The following is a 15,041-nucleotide window of genomic DNA, read 5'->3' as shown; positions in this document are numbered from 1 at the left end:
CGCTGCATCACACTGCCTGCTCATGTTTAGTTTACAATCCACAAGTACCCCAAGGTCTTGTTCACCCACAGTGTTACCTAGAAGCGTATCCCCCATCCAGTAGGCATGCTTTTCATTTTTCTGACCCAGATGCAGAACTTTACACTTATCTTTATTAAATTGCATCTTGTTCTCATTTGCCCATTTTTCCATTGTGTTCAGATCTCGTTGAACTCTGTCTCTATCTTCCGGAGTATTTGCCAGTCCTCCCAATTTGGTGTCATCTGAAAACTTGATGAGTAGTCCTTCCACCCCCTCATCTAGATCATTAATAAATATGTTAAAAAGTACCGGGCTGAGCACCGAGCCCTGAGGTACCCCGATACTCACCTCCCTGCAGTCTGACGAAACACCATTGACAACAACTCTTTGAGTGCGGTTCTCTAACCAATTCCCTATCCACCTGACTATCTGAAAATCCAGATTGCAGTCCTTCAGTTTATCCATCAGAACATCATGGGGAACCTGTCAGATCAATCATAGCTCAGCGTGGATTGATCACGGGGCCTTTATCTCAATATTTAATTACCATCTGCAAAAACTACTACCCTCCAACAATAACTGCATAGCAAAAGATACTATCCACTTATAAATTCCATTGAAAATGTATTTGTACATGGCCGGGTGACTCTCATAACCGTAGACATGAATGCCCTATATATGAATAACCCTCATACAAAGGGATATGGTGGTAGATATTTGACAAAATGCCTGGGTCCACATCATCCCACCGATTTTAGATAGTGTAGGATAATAATTCTTTTACTTTTGAAAACCAAGTATTCCTACAGGTATGGGGTTTGGCCGAGGGCACAGCTTTGGCGTCCATAGTAGCCAACATGCTCATGTTGTCTTTGGAGGAGACCTTACTACTTAATGAAGAGATGAATCCCTATTTTGCTAATTGTTTATTTTACGCCAGACTTCTGGATGACATTTTTATTGTTCTTGATCACACAGAACATTTTTGTACATTTTGACCAGTAGCTGAATCACGCCCACCCTACTATTAAATTTACAGCACAATTTCACCCACATCAGTTCCCTTTTTGGATACCCGAGTACATGTTAAGAACAATAAATTGACTGTTTCTTCATATCATAAGGAGACAGACAGAAATACATTATTGCATTTTGACTCACTTCATTCATGGTCATTTTCCCAAGGGACAATTCCTCCACATCAAAAGAAATAATATCACCCTACATATGTCTGAGCAGGCATGCAAAGCTTTACGGATGGATTTGACAAACTGCAGCCGCCCACAATGTTTAATAGATAGAGCAAAAAGGCAGGCAGAGAGTATTGATAGATCTAGCCTTCTAAAGTACAAAGAGCACCCCATTCACACTTCATTGACAAGTTCGTTCCAGCTTTGCCCTCCCCCACATGCAACCAGCTGGGTGACCTTGGGCTCTCCACAGCACTGATAAAACTGTTCTGACCGGGCAGTGATATCAGGGCTCTCTCAGCCTCACCCACCCCACAAGGTGTCTGTTGTGGGGAGAGGAAACGGAAGGCGACTGTAAGCCGCTTTGAGCCTCCTTCGGGTAGGGAAAAGCGGCATATAAGAACCAACTCTTCTTCTTCTTCTTCTTCTTCTTCTTCTTCTTCTTCTTCTTCTTCTTCTTCTTCTTCTTCTTCTTCTCCTTCTCCTTCTCCTCCTCCTCCTCCTCCTCCTCCTCCTCCTCCTCCTCCTCCTTCTCCTTCTCCTTCTCCTTCTTCTTCTTCTCCTTCTTCTTCTTCTTCTTCTTCTTCTTCTATATGGACAGGAGGCCTTGAAATGGGGTTGGGGTGGGGGCTTTCAGGGTTCTTTGCTTCCCTGATGCACCTCTTATTAGGTCTCAGGCATAGGCTCACAGCAAAGGTGCAAGAGAGCATTAGGATAGTGAAGGGAAGAGGAACAAAAGGGAAAGGGATGCTTCTTTGTTGCTAAGCAGGTGGCATCTTCAACTCTCATAGAGGTGACCTTGAGTCTGCTACATTCTCCCATGAGCATAACTAACGGACAGTATTGAAAAAAGGCCAGACTCCCAGAGGCTGTGGGAAGGGCTCCTTTTCTAACGTGTTCCTAGTAGGCAGCAGGTGTATGCACTGATCTTCTTCATGTTCTTCAATGTATTTTTTTGTAGTTTCATCAGCAGGTGCCATTGATCAGCACGACATGAATTGTCTCCACAGGGATGAAATCCCCAGACAACTTTAAGGTCTCCATCTCCAGCTGTGGCTCCCCCTGAGTCAAAAGAAAGTTGCTAACTTACACTCCCCACTCAAAACATTAGCCAAATTACTGCAAACTATTGGCTACTGCAAAGCTGTGCCCTTCCCACCAGAGGATAAATGAGAGCATGGCTTTGAAGTGAGCTCGTTTGGATGTGCATTTTAATACTATGAATGATTATTGTATTATTTATAGCAGTAATTTCTCAGTGATTCTCCCTGCCTTTAGGTATTATACTGTCAAATGGCCACATCTGGAAGCAGCAGAGGAAGTTTGGGGTAACCACCATGCGGAAGCTGGGACTGGGGAAGAAAGGCATGGAGCCCCAAATAGAAGAGGAGGCCCATCAGCTGGTTGAGACTTTTGCACGTGAAAAAGGTATGTGATGTCAGGACATTGGGCTGGCCAATAGTTGCAGTAGTCTACCTATGTCACCAAGCTAGGGCCATTTCCCCTAAAGTTCCCTTCTGGTATCTGATGTGTCATTGAGCCACAGATGTGAACACCTAGCATCCCTCTCCCCAAATCAGCTAGCCACATTAGAAAGCCAGTTTAGTGTCGTGATTAAGAGTGGTGGTCACTAATCTGGAGAACCGGGTTGGAATCTCCACTCTTCTACATGCAGTCAAGTGACCTTGGGCCAGTCCCAGTTCTCTCGGAGACCTTTCAGCCCCACCTGCCTCTCTCGGAACCCTCTCAGCCCCACCTCTCTGTTGTGGGGAGAGGAAGGGAAAGGTGTTTGTAAGTCACTCTTCTTGTTTTCTTCATTCAGTAACAAGAATAATAGCTTTAGTTGAATTTCCCCATTTGCGGAATTAGAAACACCATCAACTGCATTTACATGGCTTCCAGATGAATCTCTCTCTCCTTTCATTGTTATTTCATGGATATCCCCAGTCATCTGCAATCAAAAAGACAGATTTCTTACAAAATCTGATTTCGAAGGAAGGCACTCTGCTTTTGTTTCCTTTGCTTCCAGTATCTGTATGTGAAGGTTTCTGCATCTGTTTCTGCAAAGAACTCAAACTGGTCTATGTGTACCTCTCCTTTCCCTTTTATTCCCCAACCCCCCTGATATTTCAGTGACCTTGGGAGACTTTGACTGGCTCATAGGCCCCCGTTACTTTGAACCGGAACCCGTTTGCATTCTTCATCAAACATTCAGCCCACCATATAACACTGTCAACAGGGCAGTGGTTGCACAGAAAGCACTGAAGCCGAAATGATGCCAGAAATTGGAAGAAGAAGAGCTGTTTTATACCCCACTTTTTACTCCCCGAAGGAGTTCCAAAGCAGCTTACAAATACCTTTTCCCTTCCTCTCTTTACTCAGACAACCTGTGATAAAGGTGGGACTGAGAAAGCTCTGAGAGAACAGCTCTAAGAGAACTGTGACTAAGCTAAGGTCACCCCGTTGGCTGCACGTGGAGGAGTAGGGAATCAAGCTCCATATCAGAGGCTGCTGTCTTTAATTACTTAATTACCAGCCTTTCTCAACTTTTTTATCATTGAGAAACTCCTGAAACCCAGAAGTGGCCCAATTGTGCAGAATTCTTGCCCCTCTCCAGGCCCCCCATTGCCCATGTTGGGAGGATAACATATCATGTTAACATATAAGGTAAAATCATCCACTAAATATTTTGAAACTGAATATATAGATACAAATAAATTAACAACCACCCATTCAGGAAACCCTTCCAGGGACATCAAGAAACGCCAGGGCTTCACAAAAAACTGGTTGAGAAAACATACATACACCATGTTCGCTCTTAAGAACTGCTACCTGGGCAATGACATTGGGCTGACAGCTGTACATTTTGCAAGAGGTCACAAGATATGTGGCCTATTTGTTAATTAGCAGTTATGGCCCTTGTTGTGCACTTGTTATGTCCCTCTCTGATGTCTTTCCCCCCAAAATATTGACTTTGAGTGATTCATCTACACTGGCATAATATTACTTCATTGCTTGTTTCTGTATTTTGAGCTGTCTTTGCACAGAAACTGTCATCTTACACCATACATGACCTACAAACAAATTTCAGACATATGAAGAAAGGTTGGGGGAGCTTGGTCTGTTTAGGCTAGTGTGGATCTTCAAGTATTTAAAAGGGTGCCATATGGAGGATGGAGCAGAATTGTTCTCATTTGCCCCAGACGGAAAGACCAGAATGAATGCGATGAAATGAATTCAAAAAAAATTCCATCTAAACATCTGGAAGAAGTTCCTGATAGTTATAGCGGTTTCTCAGTGTAACACCTTCCTCAGGAGGTGGCGGGTTCTTCATCTTTAGACATTTTTAAACAGAGGCTAGATAGCCATCTGATGGAGAGGCTAATTCTGTGAAGGCAAAGGGGTGGCAGGTTACAGTAGATGAGCAATTGGGATGTGAGTGTCCTGCATAGTGCAGGGGGTTGGACTAGATGACCCATGAGGTCCCTTCCAACTCTATGATTCTATGATTCTATGATTCTATGATTCAGGTTGACTAAAAAAAAAAAGCCATCCTAAATGTTGGCAGCATTTTGCCCTTGAGGAGCTTACAGGTGGGGAAGTGAGGATAATTAATGAAGCCCTGTATGAGCAGCCAACCAAGTTGCAGGTTCCTGCTGTCCCTTGAAGAAAACATAGGGAGCAGAAGCAGCGAGTGAGGAGGCTATGAGAGTGAGAGCAGGCCTGATCTGGGGTGTTGTTGTTAGGTTAAGCAAAGTCATGTTCGACCCATCATTTTTTTTTATAATTTTATTGTTTATTATTATAGAAAGCATTTACAGAGAAATTGTGAAGAAAAAGCGACCAGCTGATATGGTTTGCCATCTCTTTTAACATAGATATTCAGTTCCCATCACATATTATTCCTAATCTAGAAGTTTTTACCATTTTTCTTAGCCAAGTGATTGTTAATACATATGAGAATATGATCTGTTATAAGAATACATTCTGTTATTATCTTAAATGATATTAGGTCAGTCTCCTTCATAAATTGGCCCTGACCCAAGAATTACTACTGCCGTCTTGTTAATGCCTATGAAATATGGTTTGTCATCCTCTTTTAGCATACATATTGACATACATATTCAATTCCCATCGCATATTAATCCTGATCTAGGAGTTATTACCATCTTTCTTAACAAAGTAGTTGTTGATACATAGGAGGGTATAATCTATTATAAGGATATATTCTATTATTGTCTTAGATGATATAAAGTCAGTTCCCTTCATATATTGGACCTGTCCTAAAAGTTACTGCTGTTGTCTTTCCCACAGGAAGCCAGGAGAATACTCCATTGTTCAACTCATCTTTCAGGTGGTCGCAGAAAATGAAATTGTGTTTTTTTTCCATAGTAGAGTGTTTCTGATTGTCCTTCTGTCAGGGCCAAAGAAATCTCTTACTTGATTCTTGCTTGTAGTCGCCTTTGAGGAGGCTCTGAATCCTTTGTCTATCTGGATCTCTTCCTCTTGTCGCACAGGAATATCTCCTGATAGCTTCCTAGTTGCTGTCGCTTTTGAATAGACTCTTTTTATTTTGCTGATCCAAATCATTTCCTGCTCTGAATAGACTTCCAGGTTTTCGGTACTTTCCTTCCTTGAATCTGTTTTCCCAGGTTCTTCAAAGGTACTTTGGGTTTTTACATCTCTGGCACTCTCTCCCTCCAGTTGATTAACTTCCAGACATTGAAGTTTCACTTGATTTGTTGTTAGCTGAGCTACGTCATCAGCTGGTCTCTCCGGACCATGGGCTCCATCCAAAAGCTCCCCCTTAGTCCCACGAATTTCCTTTTCCAGCTTCTTGACTGCTTTCAGTATCTTTGAGTTTCCTTTGCATAACAAATGGAAAAGCTGTGCCTTCGTTAATTCTTCCATAGTTCTAGGCAGACACAAACTATAAACAGAAAGTCTCGTGAGGTCTCGCGGGAGCACGAGCGATCCCAAATTATCAGTTTGTCGATCTCCGTATCAAGTCAAATTCCCCCACTGAACTTTCACCCACAAATCTTCAAAGCACTCTCTTTGTTTGGTTAATGGGTATAATTATCTGGGAGTCTCTCACTCGGCGAAAGAAGGAATTCGCTTGTGAATTGGTTGAGGGGGGGGGAGGGAAGAGCTTGTGGGAGAAGAGAGAGAAAAGCCAGAAAGCTTTCAATTCTTACTGTTGCAGATTCCAGCTTCTGTCAGCTTCTGCTCCTGTCGATCTGGTAAATGATGGTCTGGGAAGAATGTAAGGTCAGCTGGTCGTTTCAAGCTTGTAAAGTTGTTTGCGACAAAGACGCCATCGTGACCTTGAGCACACGCCACTATTAATCTGGGGAGTTCGGTCCTCCTTCCGCCCCGCGGATCTGTAGGACCCTCAGGATGCCGTTACCGGTTCCTGGGGCGACCGGTGAGCAGATTTGCGTATCTGCTCAGGTCAGCCAGGTGCAGAAGCTCCTGACCCTCGGCATGGCTTAAGAGCTGAACAGAAGTCCAGCTTTTTTATGGCGCCATCTTCAGTCGTCTCCTCATGTTCGACCCATCATGACCCCATGGACAATGATCCTCCAGGCCTTCCTGTCCTCTACCATTCCCCGGAGTCCAATGAGGGCCAATTAGTTCAAATTGTAGTCTACCAATGAAAGTCAAATTGTACTCTGGAAATGAGAGCCATTCAGTTCAAATTCTACTTTGTCAATGAGGGCCAATCAGTTCAAATTGCAATCTGCCAATGAGGACCAATCAGCTCAAATTGCATTCAGACAACTGACTCCCTACCTGATTGTCTCTCCCTGGGTATCTGCCACCAATAGGGAGAGAGCACTTTCCAATAAGGGCCAATTGTAGTGTATTGGCCTCTTCTTCCTCTTCCTGCTATTTGCTGGGTTGAATAGGTGCTGGTCTCTCTGAAAGGCCTTGCTGCTGGTAAATAGATCTATCCTCAGCTCCTTCTCACCTTCCATCTTCACAAGGCAAGGGAGGGAGGCCAGCTGCCTCCTGCCTTGTGCTCAGGTTTCAGCTGTTTGCTGGAAGGAAACCCAGAAGAGCTGCCAGGAAGACAGAGAGAATCTATATTTAAAAAACAGAATGCCAAAAATAAGAAAGAATGCAATGAATGTCTTAACTCAGTCCAGTGTGTCAAGGGCATCTGCAGAAGGAGCAGATCACAGATGTGTCCACAACCTAGGCCTCCCAGCTTCAAGTTCATACAGGCTGTCAGTAGCCTCTCAGTCCTCACTCTGTGATAACTCACCATCTTTTGTAGTCAACAGTTGTCTTGCTAACATGGAATGATTCCTTTTACACTGGAGCTCTCTTCCAGTACATAAGTGGCATTGTTTAATGGGTGCAGGTGAATCAGGTGTGTTGACAAAGCAGGGAGCTGCAGCTGGAGGCTGGGCAGAGAATAAGGAGCTCCTGCAACAACTTTGAAATCTAAGCTCTGCAGCTCAATTCCCTCCTGCTGGTCAGAGCTCTTTGCCTGTTTAACATTTGGCTGGACTAAGCTCTCATTCAGCTCAGGCTCCACTGAAGCTGGGGGCTTTAGCAAGCCTTTTCCTCTGAGGACTCCTCCCTAACAGGACCTGGAATTTGGCAACCCAGCTGGCTGCATATGAAGGAGGAATCAACTCTTGAGATTACAGTGTGATACTCTTTAATGACTTTCCCACATTGGATCTCAGGATCCAGTGTAGAACTGGGGTGAGGAGGACCAGAACCCAGTACAGGTATATGTGGTAGCGCTCATTGTATTCTTGGGTGCAAAAGGCTTTGCCTCTAGTCTATTCATATTGTGGATCTCATGATTTCTGGAGATCTTAGGGAAGAAGTTGTATCCTAAAAGACATCTCAGAATAGTCTTTATTAAAACCTGCTGTGGTTGGGTGTGAGGGTATATTTGTCTAAGGTATATGTTTTAGTAAATAACATGATATATTTTAAAGTGTTTTTTAAAAGATAAACCACTCTTAAGTTTGTGAAGATCTCAGTTTTGTTTCTCTTATTGCACTCTGACATCCACTCTGAGGCTGATTCTGCACAGGTAGAAAAGTCTGGGAGGGTGGTCACATGGCAGCAGGGCTAATCCCCATTTCCACATGATGTCACCACCGGGCTGGGCCTCTCATGGACCCAAAGTGCATTAGGTTCCCGTTGCCCCACTTTAAGGGAACGTGGATGTTTTCTGTGTTCCTTTAGGTGCTCCGGCAACCAATGGGACCTAGCCTGGCAGAGTCCCATAGGCAACAGAAAATCCCCACTCAGCTCTGCAGCACTTTGTGCCACTATGGGGCAAAGGGGGGCATTTTTTTGCAGGTAAGTTGGATTGTGTTCTGACACAATTCAACCTTCCAGTAAAAAAATTGTGCCTCCCCACACAGCAGAACTATTCCACCATGGCTATATCCTTCAGGATGCACAAATTCAGAGTGGACCAGGTTTGCTGCCACAATGGGGACACAGAAAATGGCAGCAGCGTTTGCAGCTCTATCAGAATGCACCAGCACACCACTGGTGCAGAATCACCCTCAGTGTTCACCAAAGAAGGGAAATTCTTTGTAACCAATTTTATTTTCAGGACAGCCATTTGATCCTGCAATACCCATCGCTAATTCTGTCTCCAATGTGATCTGTGCTATGGCATTTGGACACCGGTTTCCTGTTGAAGATAAAGAATTCATCAAGTTGATGGAAATCATTGAATATGTGTCTAAATTTATAAATAGCTCCAGTCATATTGTAAGTCTTTTTCTTTTGTTTTCCTCTTAGGTCAGGCAGCTCTAGATTTCCTTTCCTGACATCTTTAAGATGAACCCTTTAAGACAGAGGTTCTCAACATGGGGGTTACGACCACTTGAGGGGTTGTTCAGCCCTTTCCCAAGGGTCACTGGGGGCAGCAGTGGCTGCATGGCGCTGGCCTCCAGTCGTTGAACCTCCAGCAAACTCAATCCAAAGATATCACTCTCGGGCTCCAGGAGGAAGCTTTAAATCGTTATTGGGTAGAGGTCAGCAAGGAAAGGTCCATATGTTGCATATGCTCACAGACAGCGAATGTTGACAGGCACCGTGTTAGGGAATGGCAGGGCCGATATACTTGGGCTGTGCGAAAAGGGGGCAAGGCAAGACACCAGCCTGGGTGGGAAAGCAGGATCACAGCACCCTCTGATATGGAGCTGTGTTAAAGCAAGTTCCCCCATCTGTTGTTATGGGCTCTGGGGAGACAACCTTGAAGATGAGAGGCAGTGAGATGTCCGGGAAGCAAGGAGAAGCCTTTGAAATGCAAGCTGAGCATAGGGGTGGGGCGGTGCTATCCCGTCTCACTGGGATGCCAGAATTCTGGCAGGAGACTTGGGACATTGGGAATAGAGTCTAAAAATCGGGGCAGGAACCAGGGGTTCATGACACCTCCTCCGTGCCACCTTGGAGCTCATGGAAGCCGTGGAGGAGGTCAGCACCTTGGCAAGTGCCGTGGCAAGCAGGAGTGGTAGTGGCACGTGTGCAAGCGCCGCCCCTGCCCCTCTTGTTGGGGTCATGGCATTAGGGCAGTTGAGAACCACTGCTTGAAGATGACTCCTTGGTCAAAAGAATTTGGTGGACTCAAAGGCTGAGGGACATCGGAATGTTCAACCTGGAGAAGAGGTTGAGAAGGGAAGTGATTGCTCTCTAAGTATCTTAACGGTTGTCACTTGGAGAATAGCTAGGACTGGTTCCTGTTGACAGCTAAAGATCAGACCCACAGTAATTCCAAAATCACATGATCACTACTACCAAGTGTGCTCACTACTTGCACTTCATCCACCAGTTCTTCCCAATTAATGACTATCAGGTCTAAAATAGCAGAGTTTGTATTTTTATCAGAGTTGGTCTTCCAACAGATATCAGGATAATTGAAGTCACCCATGACCACTGTTTCCCCCCCTCTTTGAGAACTGTGTAATTTGGTCTAGGAGTATCTCTGTCCCTTTTGAATAGATTGTACCCCTCAATACCAGTTGTTCAATAATGAGTAATATCCCACCAAGTTTCTGTGATTCCTATTAGGTCATAGTCCCCTTCGTCTGTTAGGACTATTAGTTCCTCCTGATTGTTTCCCATACTCTATGCATTAGTGTAGAGACATCACAATCCACCCTTTGTGCACCCCATGGTTTTGGCTTTTGAACTTCCTTGGAAGTTAGTAGTTCCCTGCTTATGTGCTGTTCCCTGTAGCTTTGCAATCTTCCCATCGCCAGTTCTCACCCTCAAACCAGGTTCTGAATTTACATATCGCTCCCCCTTTAGATTTAGTTTAAAGACCTCTTCACCAGGTGTGCAAGGGTTCTCCCCAAAATACTTTTTTCATCCCTTGTGAGGTGCACTCCATCTCCAGATAGGAGCTCCTCATATTGACATCGTAGACCATGATCCAGAAATCCAAACCTATCCCGATGACACCTGTGACGTAGCCAATCATTTACTTGCATGGTTTTTCTCTCCCTTCCTAAGCTAGGGCCACTTACAGGAAGGTACTGATGAAAACACAACTTCCGCTCCCAGTTCCTTTAGCTTTCCACCAGATCCACAAAGTCTTTCTTAATTCGTTCCATGCTGTGCTGGGCAGTAGTATTTGTCTGTACATGGATGAGAAGGAAGGGGTAATAATCTGTGGTGAGCCTGTCCAGCTGTTCTGTGACATCCTTGATGTGTGCACCAGGTAGGGAGCAGACCTCTCAAGACAACAAGGCTGGTCTACACACTTCGGCCTCAATGCCTCTCAGCAGGGATGTTGATTTGAGAACCTCACCAATTATTTTATAGACTGAGCTACCTGACAGTACTGATAGGATTTTGCTTTCATCTTCCTTCTAGCTCTATGAACTTTACCCATGGATCATGAAACACCTTCCAGGGCCTCACAGGAAGGCCATAGCTAGTGTAGAGACTGTGCTTTCATTTGCAAGGAAGGAGATCGAAAAGCATAAGGAGTATCATGCTGCCCATGAGCCACAAGATTTCATTGATTTCTACCTGTCTCAGATAAAGAAAGTAAGTGGTCACCTTCTACATGAAATCAGATACATTCAAGAAGAAGGAAAAAGTTGATAGTACATGCAAACATTACATTTTCTTAAAGGGAATTCTGAGAAAGACACGTTGACATGGTCAATAAACAGAATGTTCCCTAGGCTGTGAATATTTTGTTCATCAATGAACTGATATTTAATTTTGTCAGATTCTATTTCTTTTCAATATATATATTGAATATATTTGATTTCTATCAGTATCATTGCTTTTTGTCCTGGTGGTTGACCTTGGATGACAAAATTTGCCTGGACCCTGGGACCAAGCTCATGATTCTAGCAGAAGATCACTTTGGGTGTGAAGCCAATCGATCTGATGCTTCCTCAGAGCATCTTATAGACTCTTCTACCTATGGCTTCAGAGTCAGAATGCTATCTCACGATGTTGAAAATATGATCTCACTTTGGGCCTTTTCGCACGGGGATCTTTGTTGCAAATAGTTTGCGGAATGAAAAACCGCCATTTAAAATAGTGGAATTCGTCGTTATGCATACCTGCCTTTGTAGTGGAATCAGTTGCGTTTTTTAGCGTTTCCCACAGGCTTCCGGTCTCGGCAGAAATCGCTAGAAAGGAAGCGCTATTGCCGAGCTCATCCCGCCCCTGGCCGTCAAGCAGCCAATGGGCAGCCGTTAGCATGCTCCCAAACAGCCCCTTTCCCTTTAAGAAAGGTTTTTTTTAAAAAAAAAACAGACCCATAGCAACGAATCTAGGTAGATTCGTTGCAACGGAGAGACCCATCCAGCTGCCTAATGTGAGCTGTCGTTTGATTGTATGATCGTTGGCACGCTGCTTCGAGTGATAAAAAAAAAATTCCCCCCCCCTCACGGGCCCGATTTTCGGCTGAATTAATGTGTAAAAAATAAAGGGACTTTATTTCAGCAAACGGGCTTTTATGTGGTTTGTGCTTAGTGACTAAAGGTGAAGGACTGAAGCCAGGGAAGCCTCTAAACAGAAAGAGGCTTGCTGGTGCGTTTATCCCCGCTCGCTCGGAGAAAAAAAAATGGCGATCGCTTCGCCGGAAGTTTGGAGGAGAGAGCCAGGGGGAGGGACTTTGAAGAACCCGCAACAATGGTAACGCACAGGTCTTTAGCGCTATTGTTGCAGATTGGTTGCAGGAGTGTATCGCTATCCGGACGGTGAATCCACTTTTCTGGATTCCCCTGAAAGCGCTACAACGAAGCGCTTTTTGCGGGTCGGTTTCAGGATTGTTGCAGATTGTCTACGACGTCGTGGGTAATGGCAAATTAGTAGTGTTTCCAATTAGCAACCATTGTGCTATTTTGAAGCCGTGCGAAATGGCCCTTTCTTTCCATGAACAACAGAGCAAGAATGACCCCAACTCTACTTACAATGAAGAGAATTTGGCTCATTGTATCCTTGACCTGTTCGCAGCAGGAACCGAAACAACCACCTTGACACTGCAATGGGCCTTGCTCCTCATGGCAAATCATCCAGTTATCCAAGGCAAGAAGGACTTCTGTATTGACTTTAAAATAACATTCCAGTTTAAAACAATTATAGGGTTGAAATTTAAGTCTCTATTTTCTAGATTTGGAAATGGTGTCATCAGAGATACATCACTACCTCCAATCATATTTATGATATCTCCTATGATAGGGATGGGGAAAAGGATGACATGATTTCCAGATTATGCACACTTGTTATGGATTTTTTCACTTGAACAGTGTAATAAATAAAAACGTAGACTCTACATTGTATTCCATAACTCCTAGCCAGCAGGCAGAAGACCCATTTCTCAGGTTCTTCTTTTGTTAAGGATGCTGGTCATGAGGACCAATTTGGATTAATGGACTCTGGTTCTTTTTTGTTTCTTTTATAAACTAATTCTGTATGTGCTGCTTCTTGATCCAAGCTTGCGGCTCGACGTGTATTGCATGCCTTGAACCTTATAGAGAGAGGCGGGAAATATAAATATAATAAACATACTAAACATAATGATGCTAACGATGCTAACGATGCTAATAATAATAATAATAATAATAATAATAATAATAATAATAATAATAATAATAATCCCGTATTTGGAAAACGTGATATTGAATAGTTTCATTGTTTCGTGAACGGGGTAAAGGAAAATGCGGGGCTAATAATGAAGTTTTTTTTTTAATTGTTTTCCACAGAGAAAGTCCACAAGGAGATCGAAGATGTTTTAGGCTCCTCTCAACTATTGCACTACCAAGATCAGAAGATACTGCCCTACACGAAGGCTGTGATACATGAGATCATGCGTTTCAAGTATATCTTGTTGTTTGGAGTCCCCAGACAATGTTCAAAAGATGTGAACATGCGTGGTTTCCTTATCCCAAAGGTACAGGATATGCTTCTGGTTGCCCTTCTCGATCCTAATAGTAATATCGCTGAAGGATGTATATGTCTAAAAGAAGAAGGAGGGTAGTTTTTATATTTCCACTGAAATCTCCGGGCTTCCCAATTGAGCCCAGGGTTGGCAGTTCCCAGGTAGGACTCGGAAATCCCTTGGAATTATTGCTCATCTTCAGGTGTCAGAGATTAGTTCCCCTGGAGAAAATGGCTACTTTGTGGGTGGCCCCCATTGCATGATACTCCATTGAAGTCCCTCCCTGCCCTAAATCCGACCCACTTTCAGCTCCACCCCAAATGTCTCCAGGTATTGCACAGCCCAGAGCTGGCATCCCTCACTTGGACTGAAGAAGGAAACCCAGAAGTGAAACAGGGTATTTATTTATTTATTGGTATATTGTGTCCAACAGAGTACATAAAATTAATCCAGTTCCTTTCCAATACTGTTCCTGCAGCTGCATATCTCATTTTCTGTTTGCAAATATTTTCAAACAGTCGTGGACAATTTGGGGGCTCAAAATTACAAACATTAACTATCAGGCTGTTGTTGGTACATTAATTTATTTTCATCATTTTTTCTAGCTTGGGTCACCAAATGCTGGAAATGGCTGGAGCAATTTAAGGGGGTCCCCCCCCAAAAAAACACAGCAGGAAACCTCCCAACCCCAAACCCCTCTGCCACTCATTAGGTCAACAGATTTAAATATGTGGAATCTCATCCCCCGTGCATACAAGGGATATGGTGGGGCATGCTGCGCCATAGTGAGAAACCAGGCCGCCACTGTGCATAATCATTCCATGTGGTCATCGCTGTGATGTTGCCAAAATGTTGCTCCCCCCCCCCATCTCCTGCCAGACCTCAAACAATCCTCAGAAGCAGCAAATATTTGTCCTGGGACAATGACTAGACAAGAGCAATGTCCTTGATTGTATACATCCTGAAGCAACAGTTTCTTTCTTCCAGGGGACTGTTATTGTAGCGGATGTACGTTCTGCTCTTCTTGATTCTAAGCAATGGGAAACACCAGAGGAATTCAACCCCAATCACTTTTTGGACAAAGGCGGGAATTTTGTGGAAAGGAAAGCCTTTCTTCCGTTTGGCGCAGGTAAGTGCACAATGTGATTGACAGCTGTTCACAGGGTTCTTTGGAGCAGTGGTCCCCAACCTTTATGAAGCTGGGGACCGGCAGGGCATCGGGCCGCGGCCGCGGGGACCGCGCCCGTGCGGGCCACGCCGACGATCGGCCCGCACCCGCAGGCTGCACCCGCGGGCCGCACCCGCGGGCCGCGCCTGCGGATCGGGCGCCATCCGCGGACATGGCCCGCATAGGCGTGGCCCAGCCCTGATTCCCTCTCCCCCCCTCCCGCAGTAAGAAGCTTCCCGGGTCGCAAGCTTGCAGCCTGGGAAGTTTT

The 15,041-nt window shown here is 44.5% G+C and overlaps 1 protein-coding gene across 1 annotated transcript in view; it reads left to right on the top strand.

Moving 5' to 3' along the window:
* The window catches only part of LOC143842881 (cytochrome P450 2J2-like), a 54,025-nt gene that overhangs the window by 37,005 nt on the left and 1,979 nt on the right, over positions 1 to 15,041 (top strand). Inside the window, exons 4-9 of the mRNA XM_077348174.1 lie at positions 2,490 to 2,639; positions 8,806 to 8,966; positions 11,076 to 11,252; positions 12,611 to 12,752; positions 13,430 to 13,617; positions 14,593 to 14,734. Of these exons, the coding sequence (XP_077204289.1) occupies positions 2,490 to 2,639; positions 8,806 to 8,966; positions 11,076 to 11,252; positions 12,611 to 12,752; positions 13,430 to 13,617; positions 14,593 to 14,734 (960 nt within the window). The remainder of the gene's footprint in view (positions 1 to 2,489; positions 2,640 to 8,805; positions 8,967 to 11,075; positions 11,253 to 12,610; positions 12,753 to 13,429; positions 13,618 to 14,592; positions 14,735 to 15,041) is intronic.

Source organism: Paroedura picta, chromosome 8, assembly GCF_049243985.1.
Source record: "Paroedura picta isolate Pp20150507F chromosome 8, Ppicta_v3.0, whole genome shotgun sequence".
Taxonomy (NCBI): Eukaryota; Metazoa; Chordata; class Lepidosauria; order Squamata; family Gekkonidae; genus Paroedura; species Paroedura picta.
This window is presented reverse-complemented; position numbering and strand designations above follow the sequence as displayed.